The sequence below is a fragment of the Phodopus roborovskii genome, unplaced genomic scaffold (genome assembly GCF_943737965.1).
Source record: "Phodopus roborovskii unplaced genomic scaffold, PHOROB, whole genome shotgun sequence".
Classification (NCBI taxonomy): domain Eukaryota; kingdom Metazoa; phylum Chordata; class Mammalia; order Rodentia; family Cricetidae; genus Phodopus; species Phodopus roborovskii.
This window is the reverse complement of record NW_026126575.1, coordinates 2,035,055-2,055,726: the sequence shown is the minus strand read 5'-3', so window position 1 is coordinate 2,055,726 and position 20,672 is coordinate 2,035,055. Positions and strand designations below refer to the sequence as shown.

General features: G+C 40.0%; 2 protein-coding genes across 2 annotated transcripts in view; one reads left to right on the top strand and one right to left on the bottom strand.

The window, feature by feature from the left end:
* Mgll (monoglyceride lipase) overlaps nucleotides 1–20,672 on the bottom strand; it is an 883,522-nt gene that overhangs the window by 206,326 nt on the left and 656,524 nt on the right. The window lies entirely within an intron of this gene.
* The window catches only part of Kbtbd12 (kelch repeat and BTB domain containing 12), a 67,260-nt gene that overhangs the window by 13,504 nt on the left and 33,084 nt on the right, over nucleotides 1–20,672 (top strand). The window contains exon 3 of the mRNA XM_051203387.1: nucleotides 6,447–6,597. Coding sequence (XP_051059344.1) covers nucleotides 6,447–6,597 — 151 coding nt within the window. The remainder of the gene's footprint in view (nucleotides 1–6,446; nucleotides 6,598–20,672) is intronic.

The window sequence follows — 20,672 nt, the reverse complement described above, 5'->3', positions numbered from 1 at the left end:
ATGTAAGTCTGTATCTTACTTGTGAAAACACATATACTTTATGATCTATTTGTAAGTATTCCTGTGTGCTTGCTGTTTAACTACATGAGTATGAAATATGCACATAGAGTTAAGTCCTAAAAGGTGTACTTTTACTTCAGGATCTTTCCCTTCTCATATCCCTCTCATCAGGATTTATCATATTTTTAGTCATAACACAATTCTTTGTGACAGCAAAGATGGAGCAAAGAAGGAACTTAGAATTCTAATAAGTGATGGTAATTTTTAATTTCTAAATTAATAAGTGATGGTAATTTCTCCATCACTTACTCACACAACACATGTGTTCTGGGGCTTCTCTGTCGGTTTTACAGTCATGATTTAAGGAATGTGTCTAATTTCCCCTAATAGGAAGGGATTAGAGTCCTGGATAAATGATCTGGACCCACACTGTGGTGGTCAAGCATGACACAGGATACAGGAGCATCCTTCTTTAGAATTATCAGTAGGTTGCAAAGTGAATAAGAAGGCCTTGCAGGACCAACAACCTCTAACTTCCCTGACAGGATTCTTGCAGTTCTGTTTTCCTGGTAAGCCACATGCTTCCTGCTGTATAACAGGATTTCCCATTAGCCTGGTCCCTCAGACGCCCTTCTCAGCCCTAAATAAGCACATAAAGGCTCTGTTAATTATAAAACCGTTGGCCAGTGGCTTGGGTTTCTTATTGGCTAGCTATGTCTTAGTTATTAACCCAATTTCTATTAATCTATGTATTTCCATATGGTCTTGACTTACCAGAGAACACCTTATGAGTCTTCCTGGGATCACATTGGGACTGCTATCTGCCTACACTTCCCAGAACTCTCCTCCTCTGGTAGCCCTGCCTATCCTTCCTGCCTGGCCACTAGCCACACAGTGTTTTATTCATCAACCAATAAGAGAAACATATGCACAAAAGGACAATCCCATTAGTGCTGGTGCCCTTTCTAGCTTGGGACCTTAATTAAAGAGCCTTGGGCTCTTCAGATATGTTTTTTCTTCCTCATCAAGAAAGTCTACTGGTCTCTCGGCAGAAATTTTTGTTAATAAGCATCAACCCTGTCCTGTGTGTGTGTGTGTGTGTGTGTGTGTGTGTGTGTGTTCTAAGCCTTAAACATCTTTCATCTTCACTTTAAAAGCCCTCTTCCCATTCTTGCAGCAATGTATAACTGCATACACCATCATTTCAAACTCTTTTAACTATCTTAGACTTGGCCAGGTTCCTGGCACCAAACAGGTCCTCCACATTGGTTAGAATTGGGGTTAAAGTTACTAGTTTCTTTCACCTTTTCCTTTGATGTAAAATAGTCATTAAGACAAGTAGTCAGGTTATCAGAATCATTGCTTTGTGCTTTAATGAGTTGTACTTCCTCATAATTAGTCACTAAGTGAACTCTAAAAACACTGAGAGTCCTGTCTCCCTAAGATCCTTGTCTCACAAGACTCTTAATCTCCCAGCATCACTACAGGTCACTTCGGTGCTAATTTATGATAAATTTGGGAAATCAAGTGTCCTACAGTGTATCCCTACAATATTGTGTTCTAATAATACTTTCATAGTTTTAATATCATTGCTCCTTATAGCTTTAATCTTTGTCCAGATGTTCCCCAGATTGCCTGTGCTGTACTGTTCATAGATGTCCATGCAGGTGTATTTCTTCTTGAGTTAAAGTAGGAAATAGATGAAAATTCTGGTATCCCAGTTCTTTCTGTCTTCTTTCTTTATCTTCCAGCTTTTATATGAAATAAGTGAGCATGTATTTATTTATTTTTATGTTTTGGGTTTTTGAGACAGGATTTTTCTGTGTAGCCCTGGCTGTCCTGGAACTTGCTCTGTACATCAGGCTGGCCTCGAATTCAGAGATCCTCCTGCCTCTGCCTCCCAAGTGTTATCAAAGGCATAAACCATGACAGCCTGGTAAATGAGCATGTAAGTGCCATCTATAAACTATCAACCTGTTGGCAATGAATGCTCTTGTCACTGTTATTTTCTTTTTTATGTCATATCTATTTCCCAATCACAAGTTTTATAGTTTTATCTGAACATTCTATTTCCCTATTTTCAGATCTAAATGTTAAAACAAAAATCAGATTAGCAAGTTATTTAGAAAGCCATCCTCAACCTTCATGGTACCAATTTCATCCTATCATGTTTTCTTAAACTATGCCTCAGAAAACCCACACCCATTTTTTGTTCTATTTACATGTTCACTCAGTTAGCTTTTCTTCAGCATATTGATAAGATTTTCCTTATCTTTGAAAATCCATAAATTAAAAATTAGTGAAAATGTTCCTTGTGATTCCAAGAACTCTGACTTCCCTTTTAGAATTGTATAGAAGACAGCTGCTGGAAGGTTTAAGAAATCTCTGGATTCAACTGTGACAAGCCACACATGCTTCTATGAAAGGAATATGCCTTTCAACTTTCCTGTCAAACCTGAAGCAGAATGTTCTCTGGAGAATGTGAGAGTTGGCCCAGAACAAGTGGGAGAAACTCTGATTAGATGACTAACTGTAGAATGTTCCTTAAAAAACTGTACTCTGTGCAGAGCACACATTAATGCTCTAGGCTTGATCTTGTTTCTGAGCAGAACACCTGTTTTCTCATTTTCCAAGTTCCTGGGTTTTGTGATTTTGTTCCACGTATACTTTTCTAGATCTTTCTGAGACACTTGATTTCAGATATTTTATCCCACTATTCCCATATGTATTTTTGTCTTTCTCATACCAATTGTCTCAAATTACAATTGGAAAAAATACATTTACAAACCAAACATGATGTCACAAGTCTATAACCAACCATTTGAGAGGGAGTGGCAGGGTGGCAAGTTCGAGGCCAGCTTGTGCTACATACTGAGACTTTATCTAAAACAACAACAACAACAAAAAAAAACCCTACAATTATTATAAAGCAAGCCAAAAGACAACCATGAACTAATACACCTGATGTTTATAAAGCATCTACCAATCAGTTACTGTTTGGGGTTTCAGAAAGCACTGACAGACTTTTGAGGACTCACATTACTACTCAAGACTCTTCTTAAACAGATAGTATATGTGAAGGAAACTACCCAAATAACCATATCTAGTAGATGAAAATAGACACCTAGCAGACATCTGTAGATGGGTTTTAACACAGTACTCTTGATCTGGTTTTAAACCAAAACTATAACTTAAATAGCAGGCAAGATGATGTGCACCTTTAATCCCAACACTTGAAAGACTGGGACCAGCCTAGCCTATAGCCAAGGCCAGCCTGGTGTAAACCCAGGGCTACACAGAGAGACCCAGTCTTTATATATATATATAAGCTAGGAATTCTAAATTGAGATACTTTTTTGATTATCTGCCTAAAACCACAAGTCCTTTAATGTTGCACTAAAACTCTGTTTATTTAAATATTCAGGTATTTTGTGTCATTTCTGTTAAAGTTAAAAACTGATTTTCTGAAAGATTTTTCCTGTTTCTGATTTTCTTTCCCAGAATTGGGAAATGTTAAAAAGAACTAGTCCAGGGTAAGGAATACTCTTCCTACATGTCTATTTTTCCTAAAATTCTTCAGAGAGATGAAAAATACGTTTCAGCATATTATGTTTCATTCATTGATCCTTGGGAAAGAAGAAAGCAAATATATATTACTATCTTGTGTTAATGATCTGTTTCTCCTCCAATTAGAAGGGCCAGGTCACTTTGTTTTGTGTCGGAAAAAACAAAACAAAACAAACAAACAAACAAAAACAAACTTGAATGTGTTTTTTTGGGTGAGTTGTTGCCATGGTAGCACTAATCCTGGGTCTCTCTCTCTCTCTGTCTGTCTCTGTCTCTCTCTCTCTCTCTCTCTGTGTGTGTGTGTGTGTGTGTGTGTGTGTGTGTGTGTGTGTTGTGTGTGTGTGTGTTAACTTGCAGATATCATGATAGAGGAAACCAGTTTTGGGAAAAGTTATGCACAGCTGAATTTCGAGAGCTCTATGCTCTGGGCAGCATCCATAATGACCTCTATGTCATAGGAGGACAGATGAAAATTAAAAACCAGTACCTCATTACAAACTGTGTTGATAAGTACTCCATAGATCAAGACACCTGGAAACGAGTGTGCCCCCTTCCACTGCAGTTGGCTTGTCATGCTGTGGTGACCGTGAACAATAAACTGTATGTCATCGGCGGTTGGACCCCTCAGGTTAAGAAATTCCTTGTATACCTACCTGGCATGGCTGGCTTTGCTGAAAAAATGTAGCAGCTCTTGAGTACTAAAAGATTATGGCTTACATTTTGGCAAAATGCTTTTTACACCATGTAATATAAACTTAAGTCTTGAAAGTGTCAAACAGTTTTAGAAAATTGATTTTTAAATGTGTTATTTATAGACATGGGTGCATTTAGTATTCATGGTATGCTATGAACTTTGTAATTCTTCCCCAACTGGCTGATTAGAAAAGATCCCTGTGCCAACGGATAGCTGTAGTGAGCATCTAAGTAAAAGGAACAACTGAATCCTCATTCCAGTCCTGCTATCTGATGGGTTAGTGTGGCCAGTGACCAGGCATTCATAGGTCTTTCTTGCTGCAGGGACTGGGGAAATGATTCAGTTTGGAAGATGCTTGTTGTGAAAGCATGAGAACCTGATTCTTAGCACCCATGTAACTGCCTGTAATCCCAGCACTGAGGAGAGAGAGACAGAAGGATGCTAGGGGCATGCTAGCTACCCAGTCTAATCAAATTGACAAACTCCTGATTTGGTGAGCTACCTTGTCACAAAAACATAAGATAGACTCTCCTGAAGAACACCTAGGCATAACATCTGGCCTTCATATGCATATGTACATGGACACCCACATTCACCACGAGTAAGCACAAACACACACAGAGGTTCTTACCACAAATGGAGAACCAGAATATTGATTCTGTAGTGGCACCATCATTTCCAAGAGAGTATGTTGTAACTATAAACACCAAGTGTCTTTGCTAGGCATCAGCAATATCAACAGACTACGATTGATAGTGAAGCCCAGAGAAGTGATGGCAAGCCAGTGCAGAGGTCAGCAGTGTGGCGGCAGTGTCTTTTGGAGGGCCTTCCTGGGCTTTTGGCATTCACAGTGGTATCTTTTCAACTGTCCTCTGCTCCTGCCTTCCTGTTTTTTCCACTACAGATTATTCTCACTCCTTGGCTATCCCTGTGATATAAATTTATCTTTCCTTATTTTCTCTTACCAGATTTACCTCATGATAAAACTCATATTTTTGCATTCTCTTCATAAGTTTGGAAAACTTTATTCTTAATACTTTATAATATTTCTATTCTGGCTGTAGATCAAGCATAGTACATATTTTATCAAAGTGAGTAGCTAGAACTTGACATTATCTGTAGTTACATTTTCCAAAACTATCCACCTTCACAGTGAATGTGCATGAGCAAGCCCTCAAAACAATAGGAAGCTTTGCTTTACTAACATAGAGATTAAATACCTAAAATAGAAGGAAAGTAAGCTATAAGGAAAATATTTGCTAATTTGTAGTCTCTGAATGAGTATTGTGTAATGAGGCAATGTCACTGAGCTTTGGACACAGCACATGAAACTGGCCTTTGAGTGCCCATGATGTCATCATCCCTGGCACTGTTAAAGGCCTGGACTAAAGTGAAGTGCATGGAACATTCCTAGGGGTGGAATTATTTCTTTGTTGAAAACTTAGACCCCAAAAAAGACACATCAATTCTTAGCCCACATTTGTTATAAAGTTCCAGATATCATAAATAAAAATAATATTACTTTACCCTAAGTTTATGGGTAGAATCTGCTTGTGTCTATGTAAGAATAAAATTATTCAATTTTTACTCTATAATAATTAAATAAATATACAAATATATAAGTGAATATAAACATAACTTGAAGTAATTTATGCTAATCCTATTATCTTGAAAATTGCAATCAGGTTATTTACATATAACTCATAATTGTGGTCTGAATTCTCTAATTACGAAAATAATAAAAGTTTTTGAAATTTTTATAGGTTAGAAAAATATAAAGACAATGCCTTATGAATTATTAAATTTAGTTCTCTATGAATAGTGTTAAAATTCGTAACTATGAAGTGTGTAAGGTTAGGGTTTTCTTTGCAGACTGCTCAAGAGAACATGCTTTGCTTTTTTTTTTTTTTTAAAGACTTTGTAGTTGTTTCATTTTTTGGTGTCTAAGTGTGAGAATGACTGATTGCTGTAAACTAGCATGTTAGCCCATTGCACCTATAAATCCCTCTGATGTTGACACAGTACTGACAACCCCAAGTCTCAGGACTTAGCAAGTCTGTGAGTCTAAGTGAGACAGTTAACCCCCATTCATCTCCCCTGCTGTCTGCTTTGATTAATTGTGTTCACATGCTCACAAAGGCCTCTAAGTGGTCTGTTGTTACATTCACTGTCATATTTCATACAGATGGATCTTCCTGATGAAGAGCCTGATCGATTAAGCAACAAACTGTTGCAGTACGACCCCAGCCAAGATCAATGGCGAGAGCGGGCACCCATGCAATACTCTAAGTACCGGTTCAGTGCAGCTGTCGTCAACGGTGAGATCTATGTTCTGGGTAAGTAGTGGATTGCGCAGAGCATAGCCACTTTCATTCCTTCAGCAGTTTACTCCTGTAAAAACAAAAGTTTCCCTTTTTCTTGTGTCTCAGTTCAAATATAGATGCATCACTGGCCAAGTGGTATTTCTTATTTCCTGGAGTACAAGCCAATTCAGATTAAGTCAAAGTGCATTGGCTTTGAGGGCATATTTCTATGGCATCTTAAGGGCATTGGAATGCAAAAGTGGCAGTGGTCTGCCGCTGATGAAGTAGAAGTCTTTGTCCATTTTTAGTCTGTGAAATGTGGGGTTTTGCAGCCAACTGTGGTTGTGTTGTTAAAGAAAAAGCCACAGCATGGTAGACTATGCCAGATTTTGCCAGTTCTCTTTATTTTGCCTAACCCTCCAAATTTTTAAAGGCACACTACCAAGTAACTTTTCCATAACTGCATTCCTCCTTCCTCTCTTGAATATGTGTGGTCAGTACTAAACCGCAGGGGCTGGTGAAAGACTACAGCTCACTGGAAATTCCAACAGTCAAGAATCCCAGACATCTCCTGTAGGTCCCCTCATCTCCTCACTCCCTGCTTCTGATGGTCTTCGTCTTCAGAGTGTGTTCTCTCTGACCTCACCTTCTGTCACCCCACCTCTCCAGAGTATGGGCAGAGTGGGCCATGAGGCTGACTGGCCTGCTCAGTTCTCAGTCCTCCCACCCACAGGAGTGGCTGACTGCAAAACAGGGAGGTGAAGTGATAAAGAAATATGAGCTCTGGGTGAGAGCAAACCAGGCAACTAATGGAGACGATTTAAAAAAAATCATGAAATGGAGGCTGTTATCTTAGGCAGTTTTCACAGCATGAAGCGAAGCAATTCATATGCTCAAATATTAAAATTGTTTTATTTAAGAACAATTGTGCAACATAATTTATGATTGCCTCAGTTAAGAGACTCACAATTATAATTAAGTTTTTCCTCTAGATAAATATCCCTTTCTTTGTTATAACTAGAATGAGAGCTCCCTCTAACAAGGAGCCTCAACTGAGCTAGATGTGTAATAAAAATGATAATGCCTTTTGGATCACTGTGTGGGAAAGGGCCCCTTAGAGGTAACCTTAGAAGCCCACTCTTCATAGAATGGACAAATGTTCACTGGGAGAACAAAAGGTAAATTTAAAGGGACCTACAGCATTTATACTGGTGGGGGAAAAAAGAGTATCTGTACTGTGCTTCAGGAGCAGAAGCAGGAAGATCTGGGGACGAGTGGCAGAGCAGGAGCTTGGGGTGAGAATGAGGGAGCTGGAAAAGACTACAAGAGAAGCGGGAACAAGAAAGGCCCGGTGTGGAGGGAGCTGAGACAGGGTGCAGGCCCCTTGCTTTTCCTGTCACAGTGACAAAATACTTCACAGGAGCACTTGAAAGGAGGGAGGGATTCCATTGCACTGTAGAAGGTACATAGAGCAGTCTGTGGCAGTGGACAGTTCACATGGCATGAGCCAGGAAGCAAAAATGCAGCAAGAGCCAGAGTGGGTATGACCTTCCAAGTCCCACCCCAAGTAATCTACTTCAAGTAGGCAGACCTGCCTCCTAAAGGCCCACACCCTAAAGACCCCATAGCACTACAAGCTGGGGGTCAGGCATTCAAATTGTGAGCCCGGGGTGAACATTTCAAATCGAAACCGTATCAACTAGGAACCACATTATGAAGGCCATGGATGAAGACTAAGAAAGCATAGTAAAGTCGGGCGGTGGTGCTGCACTCCTTTAATCTGAGCACTCAGGAGGCAGAGGCAGGTTGATGACGTGAGTTCCAGACCACCCTGGTCTACAGAGTGAGCTCCAGGATAGCCTGGGCCTCAAATAGAAACCATGTCTCAGAAAAAAATAAAAATAAAAGGAAAAGAAAGAAAAGAAAACATAATGAGCAATGGAAAACCACACAGAAGCAAGTTGATTAAAGGGTGTTTGGGGAGATCAAAGGCCAGGAGAGGCTGGAAGTGGGGAGAACAACTAATAACTTAGACTCTTGCTTCTAGATTCCCAGAACTAGGAACCAGGTTCATGATTGTCCCAGTAAGCTTTGTCATATGTAAAATTCACGCCAAGGTCACCTTGGTCAACATTTGTGCTTAATCCTAAACTTGGATGTGATGTGAAACTAAGTTGTTTCATTTCTGTAGTCTTAGTTCATAGTTTGTTGTTCACTGTGTATGTAATTGGAATTGAGGTAAATACACACAACCCTAAAATTGTTGGTTTGAATAACTCATAGACACCTTGCAATTGTCTTTGGACTGTCTGCTTTAGGATAGCTACATGTACTCCACTGTGCTTGGAGCAGCAGGTGGCACCTCCTCAACAGAGAGGCAGCAGTATGTTAACATGAGAAGGGCTCCAGCACCAGAGTTGAGAACTAAAATCTTGGTGTCATCATTGACTCAGATCTAGCAAATATTTTATCATTGTAAGATTAGTTATAACAGTTAAGTAAGATGTATGTCAGGTACCTGCATTATAAGATAAGCATAACAGCTTTCCAATGAGCCCCTTGATGTTATAGACGGTTCTCATGAGGATCTGCACTATCCTCCAAAATCTCAGAAGTTGAAGCCCTAGCCACCAACCTATAGTGCTAGTATGAAATAATAGAAATACCAGAAGGCAGGGCCTAGTGGAAGGAAGTTACATCATTAGGCTTTGGTGTCCAAGGGCTTGACTAGAAAGTATATTCCCAGGCAAATTCTAACTAAATGATCACATTTAGTTAGACCTTTAAACAACAATAATAAAAATCTAGTTTCTACCTGAGGCAAATGGAGCAAGCACAGTCACCCTGTCTTCCCACTGAACAATGCTGCAGAATATGGCCAGCATGCCTGCAAAAGACATTTGTGATCTGTGCATCAGGAAGGAGCATTGGAGCTGCTGTGGCACTCAGTGTTTCCCTCCTGTGTCCCCTGACCTGTGTGAGCCAGAACCCACAAGTACATACTGTGCAGACGGAGCTCTGAGAGGATCCATGCAGTTCTGGCCCAAGTCCCTGGAAAGGCAACATATTCTCAGAATGAGTCTCACCCTACTCTTCCTGTCTTTGTCTGTCTCCCTCCACCCTCCCCTGCTCTCTTGCCATTCAGGCCAATCACAGCTGGGTGTGGCTGAATGGGTTGACTAGAACCCCAGGTTTCTAGCCGGAAGTACAGGGAGAAACTGGAGATGTCAGCCTCATGAAGTCTTGTGTCATATACTCCGAAGCTCACCACAGGTCATGCCTGCTTTAACGTTCTCATACTACAGACACTGAGAATTAAAATGACAGATGGCACAGCTTAGGCCTCAGCTGATTTACCCAAGTGATGAACTAGAAAGCATCGAAGAGCACTGCACACGCTTGAACTCTAAGCTGACACTAGAATGACAGTGCACAGAAGGCAGATGGAACCTTGCATCCTGCCCATGACCAGTTTAAAGTAGAAGGGTCACAAGGAGGGGAAGGAGGGAGAACACAAGAGAAGGGAGAGAGGAGAGGAGACCATTGTTGTCTCTAGGATTTAAATAAGCACCAGAGTGTTATGATCAAAATACCCAGGGCACAATCTATTCTTATTCTGGAGACCAAAAAAAGAAAAACAAAACAAGCAAAAAAACAAAACAACAACAACAACAAAACAAAACAAAACAAAAAAAACCCCTGGAAAATCTTGTATCACTTGGAAAAAAGCAGCAGTAATGACAGAAAAGGCATAAATACATGAGTCATCATCATTTTTCACCCTCTGGCTGTCCTAGAACTCATTTTGAAGACCTTGAACTCACAGAGATATGCCTGTCTCTGCCTCTGGAGTGCTCAGACTAAAGGTGTGTGCCACCATGCCAGGCATGAGTCATCTTTCAAAAACCTTGAAGCAGTTACTCTAAAATACTAAAATATACATGTGTATATGTGTATTTATGTATAATGAAATTCTTGAAATAAATACTAAAAATAGAAAGACCTCAGCAAAGAAATAGAAAATACAAAGAAAAACAAAAGTGGAAAATTTTAAACAGAAAATAGTATTCCACAAATCAAGAACTTCAGGGGATGGATACAAAAGCTGAAAGTAGATGATGGGAAAGAGTCAGCGAATGCACAGACTCATGGTAGAAGCTAGAGTCTGAGTGACAGAGGAAAGTATTAAAATCTGAAGAGCTGCAGAGCAACTATAAAGGGCCTCCTAGTTATGTCTCTGGGATCCCAAATACCAAAAGTGTGGGCCCTCCAAATCACTTAATAATGCCTTAAGAGCTTCCAACTTTGTTTAAAGTTGCAAATTCATGGACTCAAGAAGTTGAACCAACTCCAAATGGAATAAATCCACAAAACCCACACCTGTCTCACGTTGCCAACTAGCAGCAGAAAACAAAAGGAGAAAAAAGCAAACAGGTAAAAACAAAATCCCTGAATTATCTACAGGGGAACACAGGCTGGATGACCACAGATTTCAGCCCAGAAACCAGGAAGAGCTAGGAGTTGGGCAAACACAGCTAACATGCTAACAGAGAACCATCAATCTAGAATTCTGCATTTCCCCAAAAGCCTCCTTCATGAGTGGGTATAAATTAACTTATTCAAAGATAAATGAAAGTTGAGACCCTGAATATGAATGTGTCTGCTAGGGGGAGTGGTTCAGACAGAAAGAAAAAAATGTCAAGTGAAAACACAGAACACTAGGATGGAATGAGCTCAGCAGAGATGGCGATGTCTAGACAAATGGAATGTTCTGCCCTGGAGTTCTTAAAAATATGTTTGCAGATTGAAAGTAAAAATTATTATATTTTACAGTTTTCAGTGTATATAGATGTGAAAATGTGACAGATTTATAAACCATAAAAAGAGAATGCATGAGGGACCTGTAAAGCACTGATTCTTAGGAGACTGTGAAATATTAAGTACCTATTTTTCTGAGTGCTGTGTCTCACACCTGTAATCCTCAAACTTTGAAAGCTGGGGCAAGAGGATTGCTACAAGTTCAGTTGAAACCAGCACGGGCTACAGTATAAGACTCTGTCTCAAAATGATAAGACAAAAAAGTACATATTTTGTAATCCTCAAGGAAAAACTATTATTACAAACAGTTTTCCCGCCAGCCTTGTCCCACAGCTGTGTCAGCCCCAAATAACACACAGAGACACTGTATTAGATATAAAATTGTTGGCCTGTTACTAACTTTTCTTATTGGATAGCTCTGTCTTAAATAGTAACCCGTTTCTATTCATCTAAGTATTTCCACATGGTCTTATCTTACCGGAGAGAGGGTCTGGACTTCTCTCAAGTCCCTACATCTTGATTCTCCCTATTACATCTCCCAGAATCCTCCTTGTCTCCTAGTCCCTCCTATCTTGCTTTCCTATTGGCCAACAGGGCTTTATTCATTAACCAACAAGAGAAACATATTTACATAATGACATTTCCCATCAAACTATTAAAAGGGATACTGCAAAAATTTTAGTAAATACATTGACTATAAGATGCTAAAATGCTCTGATGTGAGGCATTTGTGTGCCCTTTGGCCAGTATCTCTCCATTTCCCTCAACTCTCTAGTTCTGGTAGCCACAACCTTTTCTGATTCCACATGTGGAAAGGTCCTGTGGGATTTATTTGTTTCTTATTTTACTTAGTGCAATGTCTTCCGGCCTTACCTGTGTTGTTATGATGCCAGGATCTCCTTTTATTTACTTTTCTCTGTATGTGTGCATATGATGTGTTTATGTATATAGTATGTGGGGGGGGAGGGTGGAGGAAAGAAAGAAAGAGAACATGCCTTGTGTGTGGAGGTCAGAGGACAACCCTAGGTGTTGGTCCTTGCCTTCCACCATGTTTTGAGACAGTACCTCTGTGTTCTTCTGCTGTCTTCTCTGGGCTAGCTGGCCTGCAAGCTTCTGGAGGTTCTCCTGACTTTACCCCCCTCTACCTCCAGATTCCTGTAGCTGTGTTGCAATTACAGGCACTCTATTTCACTCATTTTGTATGTGTATTCTGAGGATTTGAATGCAGGTCCTTGTGCTTGTACAGCAAGGATTCTTCCTGCTGAGCTATCTCCCTAGCACAGAGATCCCTTCCTAACCCTAAATAATACATGATTTCTAGCCAGTCATCCACTTACAGACACTTAGGCTGTCTCTATCTATATCTTAGCTATTGGGAGAGGCACTACAACACAGGAACACACATATCTCTTTGAAGTACTTTCATTCCCAACACCCATAGGAGAAATTTCCCAGAAGAGGGATTCAATGTACCAGTATTTTCACTTTTTAGGAATCTCAATACTGTCTTTTATAGGATGTACCAATTGTCATTACTGCAAACCATGTGCAAGAACCTTGCATCTCCACATCCTGCAACATTTACCTTTTAGCTTTTAGACAACAAGCTTCCTACAGATGTGAAGTGAAACCTCACTATGGTTTTGACATACTGGGTGCCTTTTCTTGGGTCTGTTGGACATTGTTTGTCTTCTTTGGGAGAACAAAGTTTATTTTGATCCTTTGCTTATTTTAAGCAGGTTGTTTAGGTTTTTACTATTGGGTTTTTTAAATTCCTTGTATATTTTGAATATTAGCTTACTGTTATGTATGTGTTTTCAAAATAAATTTTTTTTTTTGCTTTGTTGGTTGTTTCTTTTGTCATACAGAAACTTTTTGGTTTGATTAGTCTGCTTTATTTTTCTTTAGTGTCTCAGGTTTGAGCATCTTATTTTCAAGGCCAATGTGAAGTAGCTTTTTCCTGTGTTCTCTTATGACTTTTATGGTTTCATGTCTTGTGTCTTTGCCTTTAATCCATATGAGTTGATTTTTGTGTGTGGTGCAAAAAAAGGGTCCAATTTTTTACATGTAAGCATATAGTTTTCCAGGCAGTGTTTGTTGAAGAAACTCTCCTTTCTCCCATTGTGTATTCCCAGTGCTTTGTCAGAAAATATTTAACCATGTGTTCAGCTTTATTTCTGGGATCTCTGTTCTGTTCTATTGAGCTATATGCATATTTTTGTGCCAGAACCATACTGTTTTGATCATTATAACTTTGTAATGCAATCTGAAATCAGGAAATTGGGTACTAGATTCATTATTTCTCAAGATAATTTGGAAATTAAAGATCTTTTTCAGATCCATATTAACTTATGAACTTTATGTTATATATGTTATATATAAACCTTACGTATAAATTTTTCATTCCTTATAAACTTATGTGAACAATGTTGGGATTTTAATGAGGATTGCATTGAATCCTTTTGTCATTCCAGGTAATGTACATATATTAATTCTCTCAACACATAAATATGAAATCTTTTTCCATTTATTTGTGTCTTCCTTGGTTTCTTTCATCTGTATTTTGTAGGTTTCATGGTTAAACTTGACGATTTTATCCTTTTCAATGCTATGACATATTGAATTGCCTTTTCAGATAACATATTCTTAGCACAAAGAAACACATTGTTTTTACTGTGTTGATTTTGTTTCATAAAACTTTATTCAGCTTGTTAATTCTAACAGTTTTTATGGAATCTTTGGAGTTTCCACACATAGGATTGTGTCATCTACAAAAGGAAATAATTTTATTGATTTATTTGTGGATGACTTATTTCTCATCTGTTTTATCTCTTTAAAAAAATATCTATTTTTAATTGTGTGTGAGTGTGTGTGTGTGCGCGCGTGCGCGCGCGCGCGCACGCACACACACCCATGCGCCTATAATTTGTATACACGGGTGCAGTTGTCCTCAAAGGCCAAAGAGGGAGTCAGAGTGTCAGATTTCCTGAAGATGGAGTTATATGATTGTAACCTACCAGATGTGGGTGCTAGGAACCAAAGCCAGATGCCCTGGAAGAGCAGAACAGGTTCTTAGCCCCTGAGCATGTCTCCAGCCCCTGGTTTATATTCTCTTTCTTGTGCTTCCAGTGCCCTGTTGTGTAGAAGTGGGAAGAACAGCAGCCATGCCCCAGGCCAGTTCTCATGGGAGGAGCTCTTTTCCTCAGTGATTACAGCTCTGGTCTCAGGATTTTCACACAGCTTTACCATGTTAGGGGAATTTCTTTCTGCAGATTATGTTGAGAATTTTATTTTTAAATTACAAGTCGATGTTGAACTTTGTCAAATGCTTTGTAAGCATCTATTGAAGTGATCACATGGTTTCAATTTCTCCATCTTTTTACTATTCATTTTGTACAGGAATAGTTAGCTTGTCAAAGGTCATTCTTATTGTACAAGGAAAAATGTTGATGTTCTGTGAGCAGGAGCTTATTTTGGGTAAGCATTGGTTACCAAGCTGCTGTCACTTAGTACTGTGGCTTATGTTTATCACTGAGGTTGGCAGTGAGTCAGGCCAGCTCACTGCACTGTAAAGGAGACTGCCCCCACCCCACCCCTGAGGGGCCCCGGAGGCATGTTCACTGTAGAAAGCTGTTACTGCTAGATTAATCTTATCAAAAACTAGTTCCCAGGCTGACTTATTGTGCCTGTAGGAGCCTTGCCTTTTCCTGGGAGATTGGGACTTTTGTATATCCCTGTTTTGATTTTTTTTCATCAGTCAAGCAGCAGGGGAGACCAACAGGAGCTGCCCAGATACCCAGCACTATTGCTCATTCTCCTTAAAGATGGGGTTTTGCTTGCAGGTCTGCATGCTGAACAACATGAGCACATCCTGCCTTTGTCTGTGAAGCATTTGTTGAGACATTTCTTAGGTAGGTTGGCTATATAGATTTAAGACTTGATAAACACATCTAACCATGCACTGCTCTAGTTAGCTAGTTATAAAGAAAAGAGTGGTCTGCTGGAGTGATAGAGGCCTTTCCAGGTCTGTTAGTGAAGTTGAGTCCCAGCAATACCCTCATGCTTCCTCAAAAGTCAGTTTGCTTTTCATCTTGCGTGGATACAAATTGTTCTGACTTAACTGTAGGGCTAATCCAGGTTCAGATGAAGTGTCCACAATGGCATGGACCTTCATAACAATAGAAAATTCTATACGTTTGTTCATAAATACCCGAGCAAAGGAATTTAACCTGGTTTTCTGTGTCCTGGAAGGCCTGGGCTTAACTGTTTTCTGTATCAGCCAAAGTTAAGGGTGAATTTTGATGATCACTAAAGTAGAAAATTCCTGTGTCGGGGATTATTAAAATAGTTAATAAGTTTAACCATGAAACCTACAAAATATGGATGAAAGAAACCAAGGAAGACACAATAAATGGAAAAAGATTCCAAGTTCGTGCATTGAGAGAATTGTCTTGGGAATCTGTTCTTGGTGTTCGTCTGTCTCAGGGAGGGCTTATCACTTTAACTTCCTCTCAGAGGACAAAACCCCTAAAAGTACTATAGGGAATTAGTCCTGGTCCTGTGGACATCACAGACCACATAGGGAGAAAGAAAAATATGAAGCCTCTATGAATTAGCAGCACCTCTGACATTTGTCTTTGGGTCTCATAATGGTCACCATTCCATTCCAGGAAGATTTTATCTTTCCTCTCTCAATGCAAGCACATTTTTTCATGTGTTTTTATTTATTTATAATTTTATTTATTCTTATAATGTGTATTTATTTAATTTCATGTTTTATCAGTATTGCTAACATCAGTGTAAAATGTCTCTATAGCACATTCCAAATTAGCCACACAAGCAATGTTTTAGGTACCAGATTACTAGGTTATCACTGTCATCGATGTTTACTAACTAGTAAAGTGTAGAAATACCATCAGATGTATCTTTTTAAGTATGGAAAAGTGACTGTGGCTCTAGCAGGCTCTTGTTCTCTGGTCTTAGAAGTGTTTGCCATGGACAGCTGTCTTTTAAGTCCAGTGGTTTTCCTATGGACCAAATGCTTCTAGGGATTATCTGGAGGGCCATACTTTAAGATCCCTGTCTTTCCATCACGGTGACAACCGCCAGCAATGCTTGGTCAGCCTAAAGGAGGAAAGGATCTTCTGGCTCATAGTTTCAGGGGGGTCATTTGGTCCCCTTGTTGCTAAGCCTGTGGCTTCACAGTGTGTCATAGCAGAAGCACATGGCAGAGGAGGTCCATTCACTTTGTGGCAGCAAGAATCAGAGAGGGGAGGACAGAGTCCAAAGTACCAACACTCTCTTCAAGGGTGGACCTCCAACAACCTAACTTCCTCCTTAAAGGCTTTACTTCTTTTTTCTTGAGAACCTAATTCAGGCCCAGAGTCTGGAAAATGAAAGATTCTACATTTCCCAGATACTTAGTGCCATCCTATTTGTGTGCCTAAATCCTGTAACATTTTTATAAAAAAAAAAAAGAAAATTAATTACCATACTTTCAGCTGCTTAGTAAAAATCTTTTCCATGCAGAATAATGTATTATTTTGGTTCTCAAAATACTTTACAAAAGTAAGTTCTTAGGGCTAGAGAGGTAGCTCCATGGTTAAAAGTATATACTGCTCTTACAGAGGACCCAAGTTAGATTCCCAGAACCTCCTTCAGGTGGCTCACAACTATCTATAACTCCAGTCCCAGGGGATCTAATAGCTCTGGCTTCTGTTGGCACAGGACTTATGTGTACATGCACTTACACACACACACACACACACACACACACACACACACACACACACACAATTTTTAAGTACGTTCTCTTTGATTATTTTTATTATACAAATAGTGGGATTAAGTCTAGGATTAAAGTCCAAATTTGTTCAATTTCAAAGTTAAGTACTTTTTTTTAAAATGTCATCACTAGGGTCTAGCTGGGTCATCTCAATGGATAAAGCACTTGCCTACAAGCTTGAGGAATAGAGTTTGATCCCCAGAATTCATGTACAAGCCAGACAAGCATGATAGCTCCGGTAATCTCAGCACTCTGGAGAAGGGACAAGAGATCCCCTGGGTAAGCTGGATAACAAGACTAGTAGGAGTTGGTGAGCTCTGTGTTCAGTGAGGGACCTTACTTCAATAAACAAGTGGAAGGCAGTCAAAGAAGACACCCAATATCAACTTTAGGTCTTTACATGCTAGCACACACATGTATGAAAACATACATGCATGCATACCACATGCATATAGACAGACAAAGCAGCAAAGGCTGTCTTCTGCATAAGTAATGTCCATGGCTATCATGAAACTATTGACCTCTTGCACTAAGAGGTCACAGATAACCAGACTTGTACTTCTAGGTAAGTGCCTTGGTTTTTCTCTTCATCCAATGGGGATAGAACTTAAGGCCATGCTTCAAGCCAGGCAAATGTTCCACCAGCAAGCCACATCCCAGCCCTCAGTCCTTCCCACTGCTGCTAGTTATTGTGTCTTCATCTTTTGTGGCTGTCACACTATGCATGCATACTTCTCCATACATTCTATACAACACACACAAGATCGTACTGCAGACAACTGTGTATCTCTACAGACTATCCATGAAGTTAGGCCATGAGATCATAGATCTTTAGCAGTGTTCCCAAATGTTACAAAACAGTTTCAGGTATCTGTCACAGCATTAGCACACAGAGTTTTACTTTTTTTGTGGTGGGTCTCAGTGTGCTGGGCAGTGGCCTGCAAGGCTGACTTCCTGACAGACGAATGACACAGTTGCACCACTGGGGATATATTTTCATGGTTGCTAGGTTTCATAGGCATCACAGTGTATAGGGCTGTTGACTGCCTTTCTCCCTTGGCAGCCGGCATAACACTTTATGATACCCTGAGAGCTGCTCCTAAGGAGGAGGCTTCCAGGGCAGATCCAATTCCATTCTTTCCAGTCCAGCATCTTAAGTGTGTGGCATCTTCAGTGATAAATTCTGAAACAACCAAGGACAACAGCAAGAGCCTATGTTGTTCTGGGAGTTCCTTGGACCTCCTGACCAACAATGCAAAGGGAAGTTTCCTGTGCTTGACACTAGGGATTTTGTTAGACAATCCATGGCTCTTGGAGAGATGGTTATGTATTATGTATTGTATATTTTTAAGTAAATATGAAGTTGTAGATGTCTTGCTGGTGAACCAGTAACGCTGGCCACACCCCTTTGGGCATGGCTTCAAGTAGACAGAAGCAGAAAGAGGGAAGCTTGAGGTATGTCAGTCTTTTCTCTTGGGTCAGATGATCTGGTAGGAAGGCAGAGAAATGTTCCGTGATTATTATTATTATCTGTGCAAGTGTTCCCCAATAAATACCCATCTTTGTGTAGTGAAATCATTACACCCATGCCTTCATGAGGTGATATGTTTACCAATGCCTTTTTCAAACACCCTTAGTGTTATGCATTCCTTCTCCCTTCCAGACCCTGTGTATTCTTCCCTTCCCCTTCCTTAGTTAAAGACCCCTGCCTTTTTCATTTTCTCCTCCACAGCATCTGTGTCCTACTATCCCCCTCACCAGAACTCCTCCTTTGCCCATGGAGTTGGTTCCTTTTTCACTTGCCTGGTTTGTTTGGTTTCTCCAGGTTATCTACTCACACCTAAATATTCAGACCTGGATCCAAAATTAAGATAGAATATGTTGCATATGTCTTTCTGGGTCCAGGCCACCTCACTTACCAAGATTGTTTTTCTAATACACATTATTAAGTCACTTGGCTTTAAACTTGAGAGTACATCTGTCAAATGCTGAATAGTAAGAGTGTGGCAAGTGACAGTTAAAACAATATCACTTGTAGTAAGAGGTTCAGCTTGCACTGGAGCCCTGATGCTGATCAGCTCACCTGAGGGGGCATCCCTGTGCTGGGGCATTTCTTAGAGAATCTCATCTTCTCTGCCTGCTTCTCTTAACACCTGCTGCCCTGTATGGTGCACACACTTGTTTTCCCATGGACAACACTTGAAATACAGGACAGAATATGTTCTTGCTGCAGGACTGAAGAGAAGAACATTCAACAGAATGACCCTTTCCATTGTAAAAATTTCTGAACTGGGCCTCAGTTAAAATCTGCACTGACTGTTTTAATTGAGGGAATGCTTGATTTTGAACAGCATGTTTCCAGACTCCTTGAGTTGAGATGGAAAGTGCTTCTGGAATGATGCTGAACTGGTTGAGAACAGAAGTGCTGGTTTCACACAGTTCTATTTCCTGCCCGTCTATAGATTACCTTCTTCACATGAAGGTGAAGATGATGGCTGGCTTCTTTGAGATTCCCCTCCATGTGTGTTTTATCCGATGTACTGTGCTAAGTTTGGTGGTTCTGAGAAATGACTTCCTAGGAATTGTGTAAGATAATCTAAACCAGTGGTTCTCAACCTTCCTAACGCATGATCCTTTAAAACAGTTCCTCACACTGTGTTGATCCCCAACCCTAAAATTATTTTCATTGTTACTTCATAACTATAATTTCTCTAATGTTACTAATCGTAGTGTAAATATCTGATATTTCTGATGGTCTTAAGTGACCCTCTGTGAAAGGGCTGTTCAACCCTCAAAGGGGTCGCAACCCACAGGTTGAGAACTGATAATCTAAATTGTCTGTATGAACTTTACAAGTAAAGGTATGCCCACTGAACATACAGGAGCTGAACTGCCTGGTTTGCACTAACTTCCTTCCTGAGTGTTTCTTTGTGCCTGGATTTTGAGATATGTGGTGGTCATGGTGCTTCATGCCAGACAGAGCCACTGGGACCCACCTGGGAAATGCCAAATGAGGGTGCTGCCTTCAACTGTGTATTTTAAAGTGCCTTACTTTGAAGCTTAATTGTTTTTTACTTGCATGAAGAAAGCTCACATTAATAGATCATTAAGTGCTTAATCTACAAGAGACATCTAGAAAAAACAGGTTAATATGTATCCTATTTCTATAGAAAATGTGAGCTCCTTACTTTCAAGTTTTCAATCCCATTTGGTGAACAAAAAAGTAGATGGTGAACAAAAAAGTAGAAAGTGAATTAAATTCAGGCTCAGACCAGTAAAGTGTCAGCCCCTATGAAAACTTTCTCGTATACTGCCATACCCATAGATCAGTGCCTCAATCAGTGCTCACCAGAAAAACTTCCTGCAGTATATGGGGACTATCAGAGACCCACAGCTGGACACTGCCGTGAGACTTTGGAGCACTTTCTTTAATGGGATGTTTTCATCAAGCCCCGTCCCTCAGGGCCCAGAGAGCCAGGCAGCAGAGGAGGAGAGATTGTAAAGA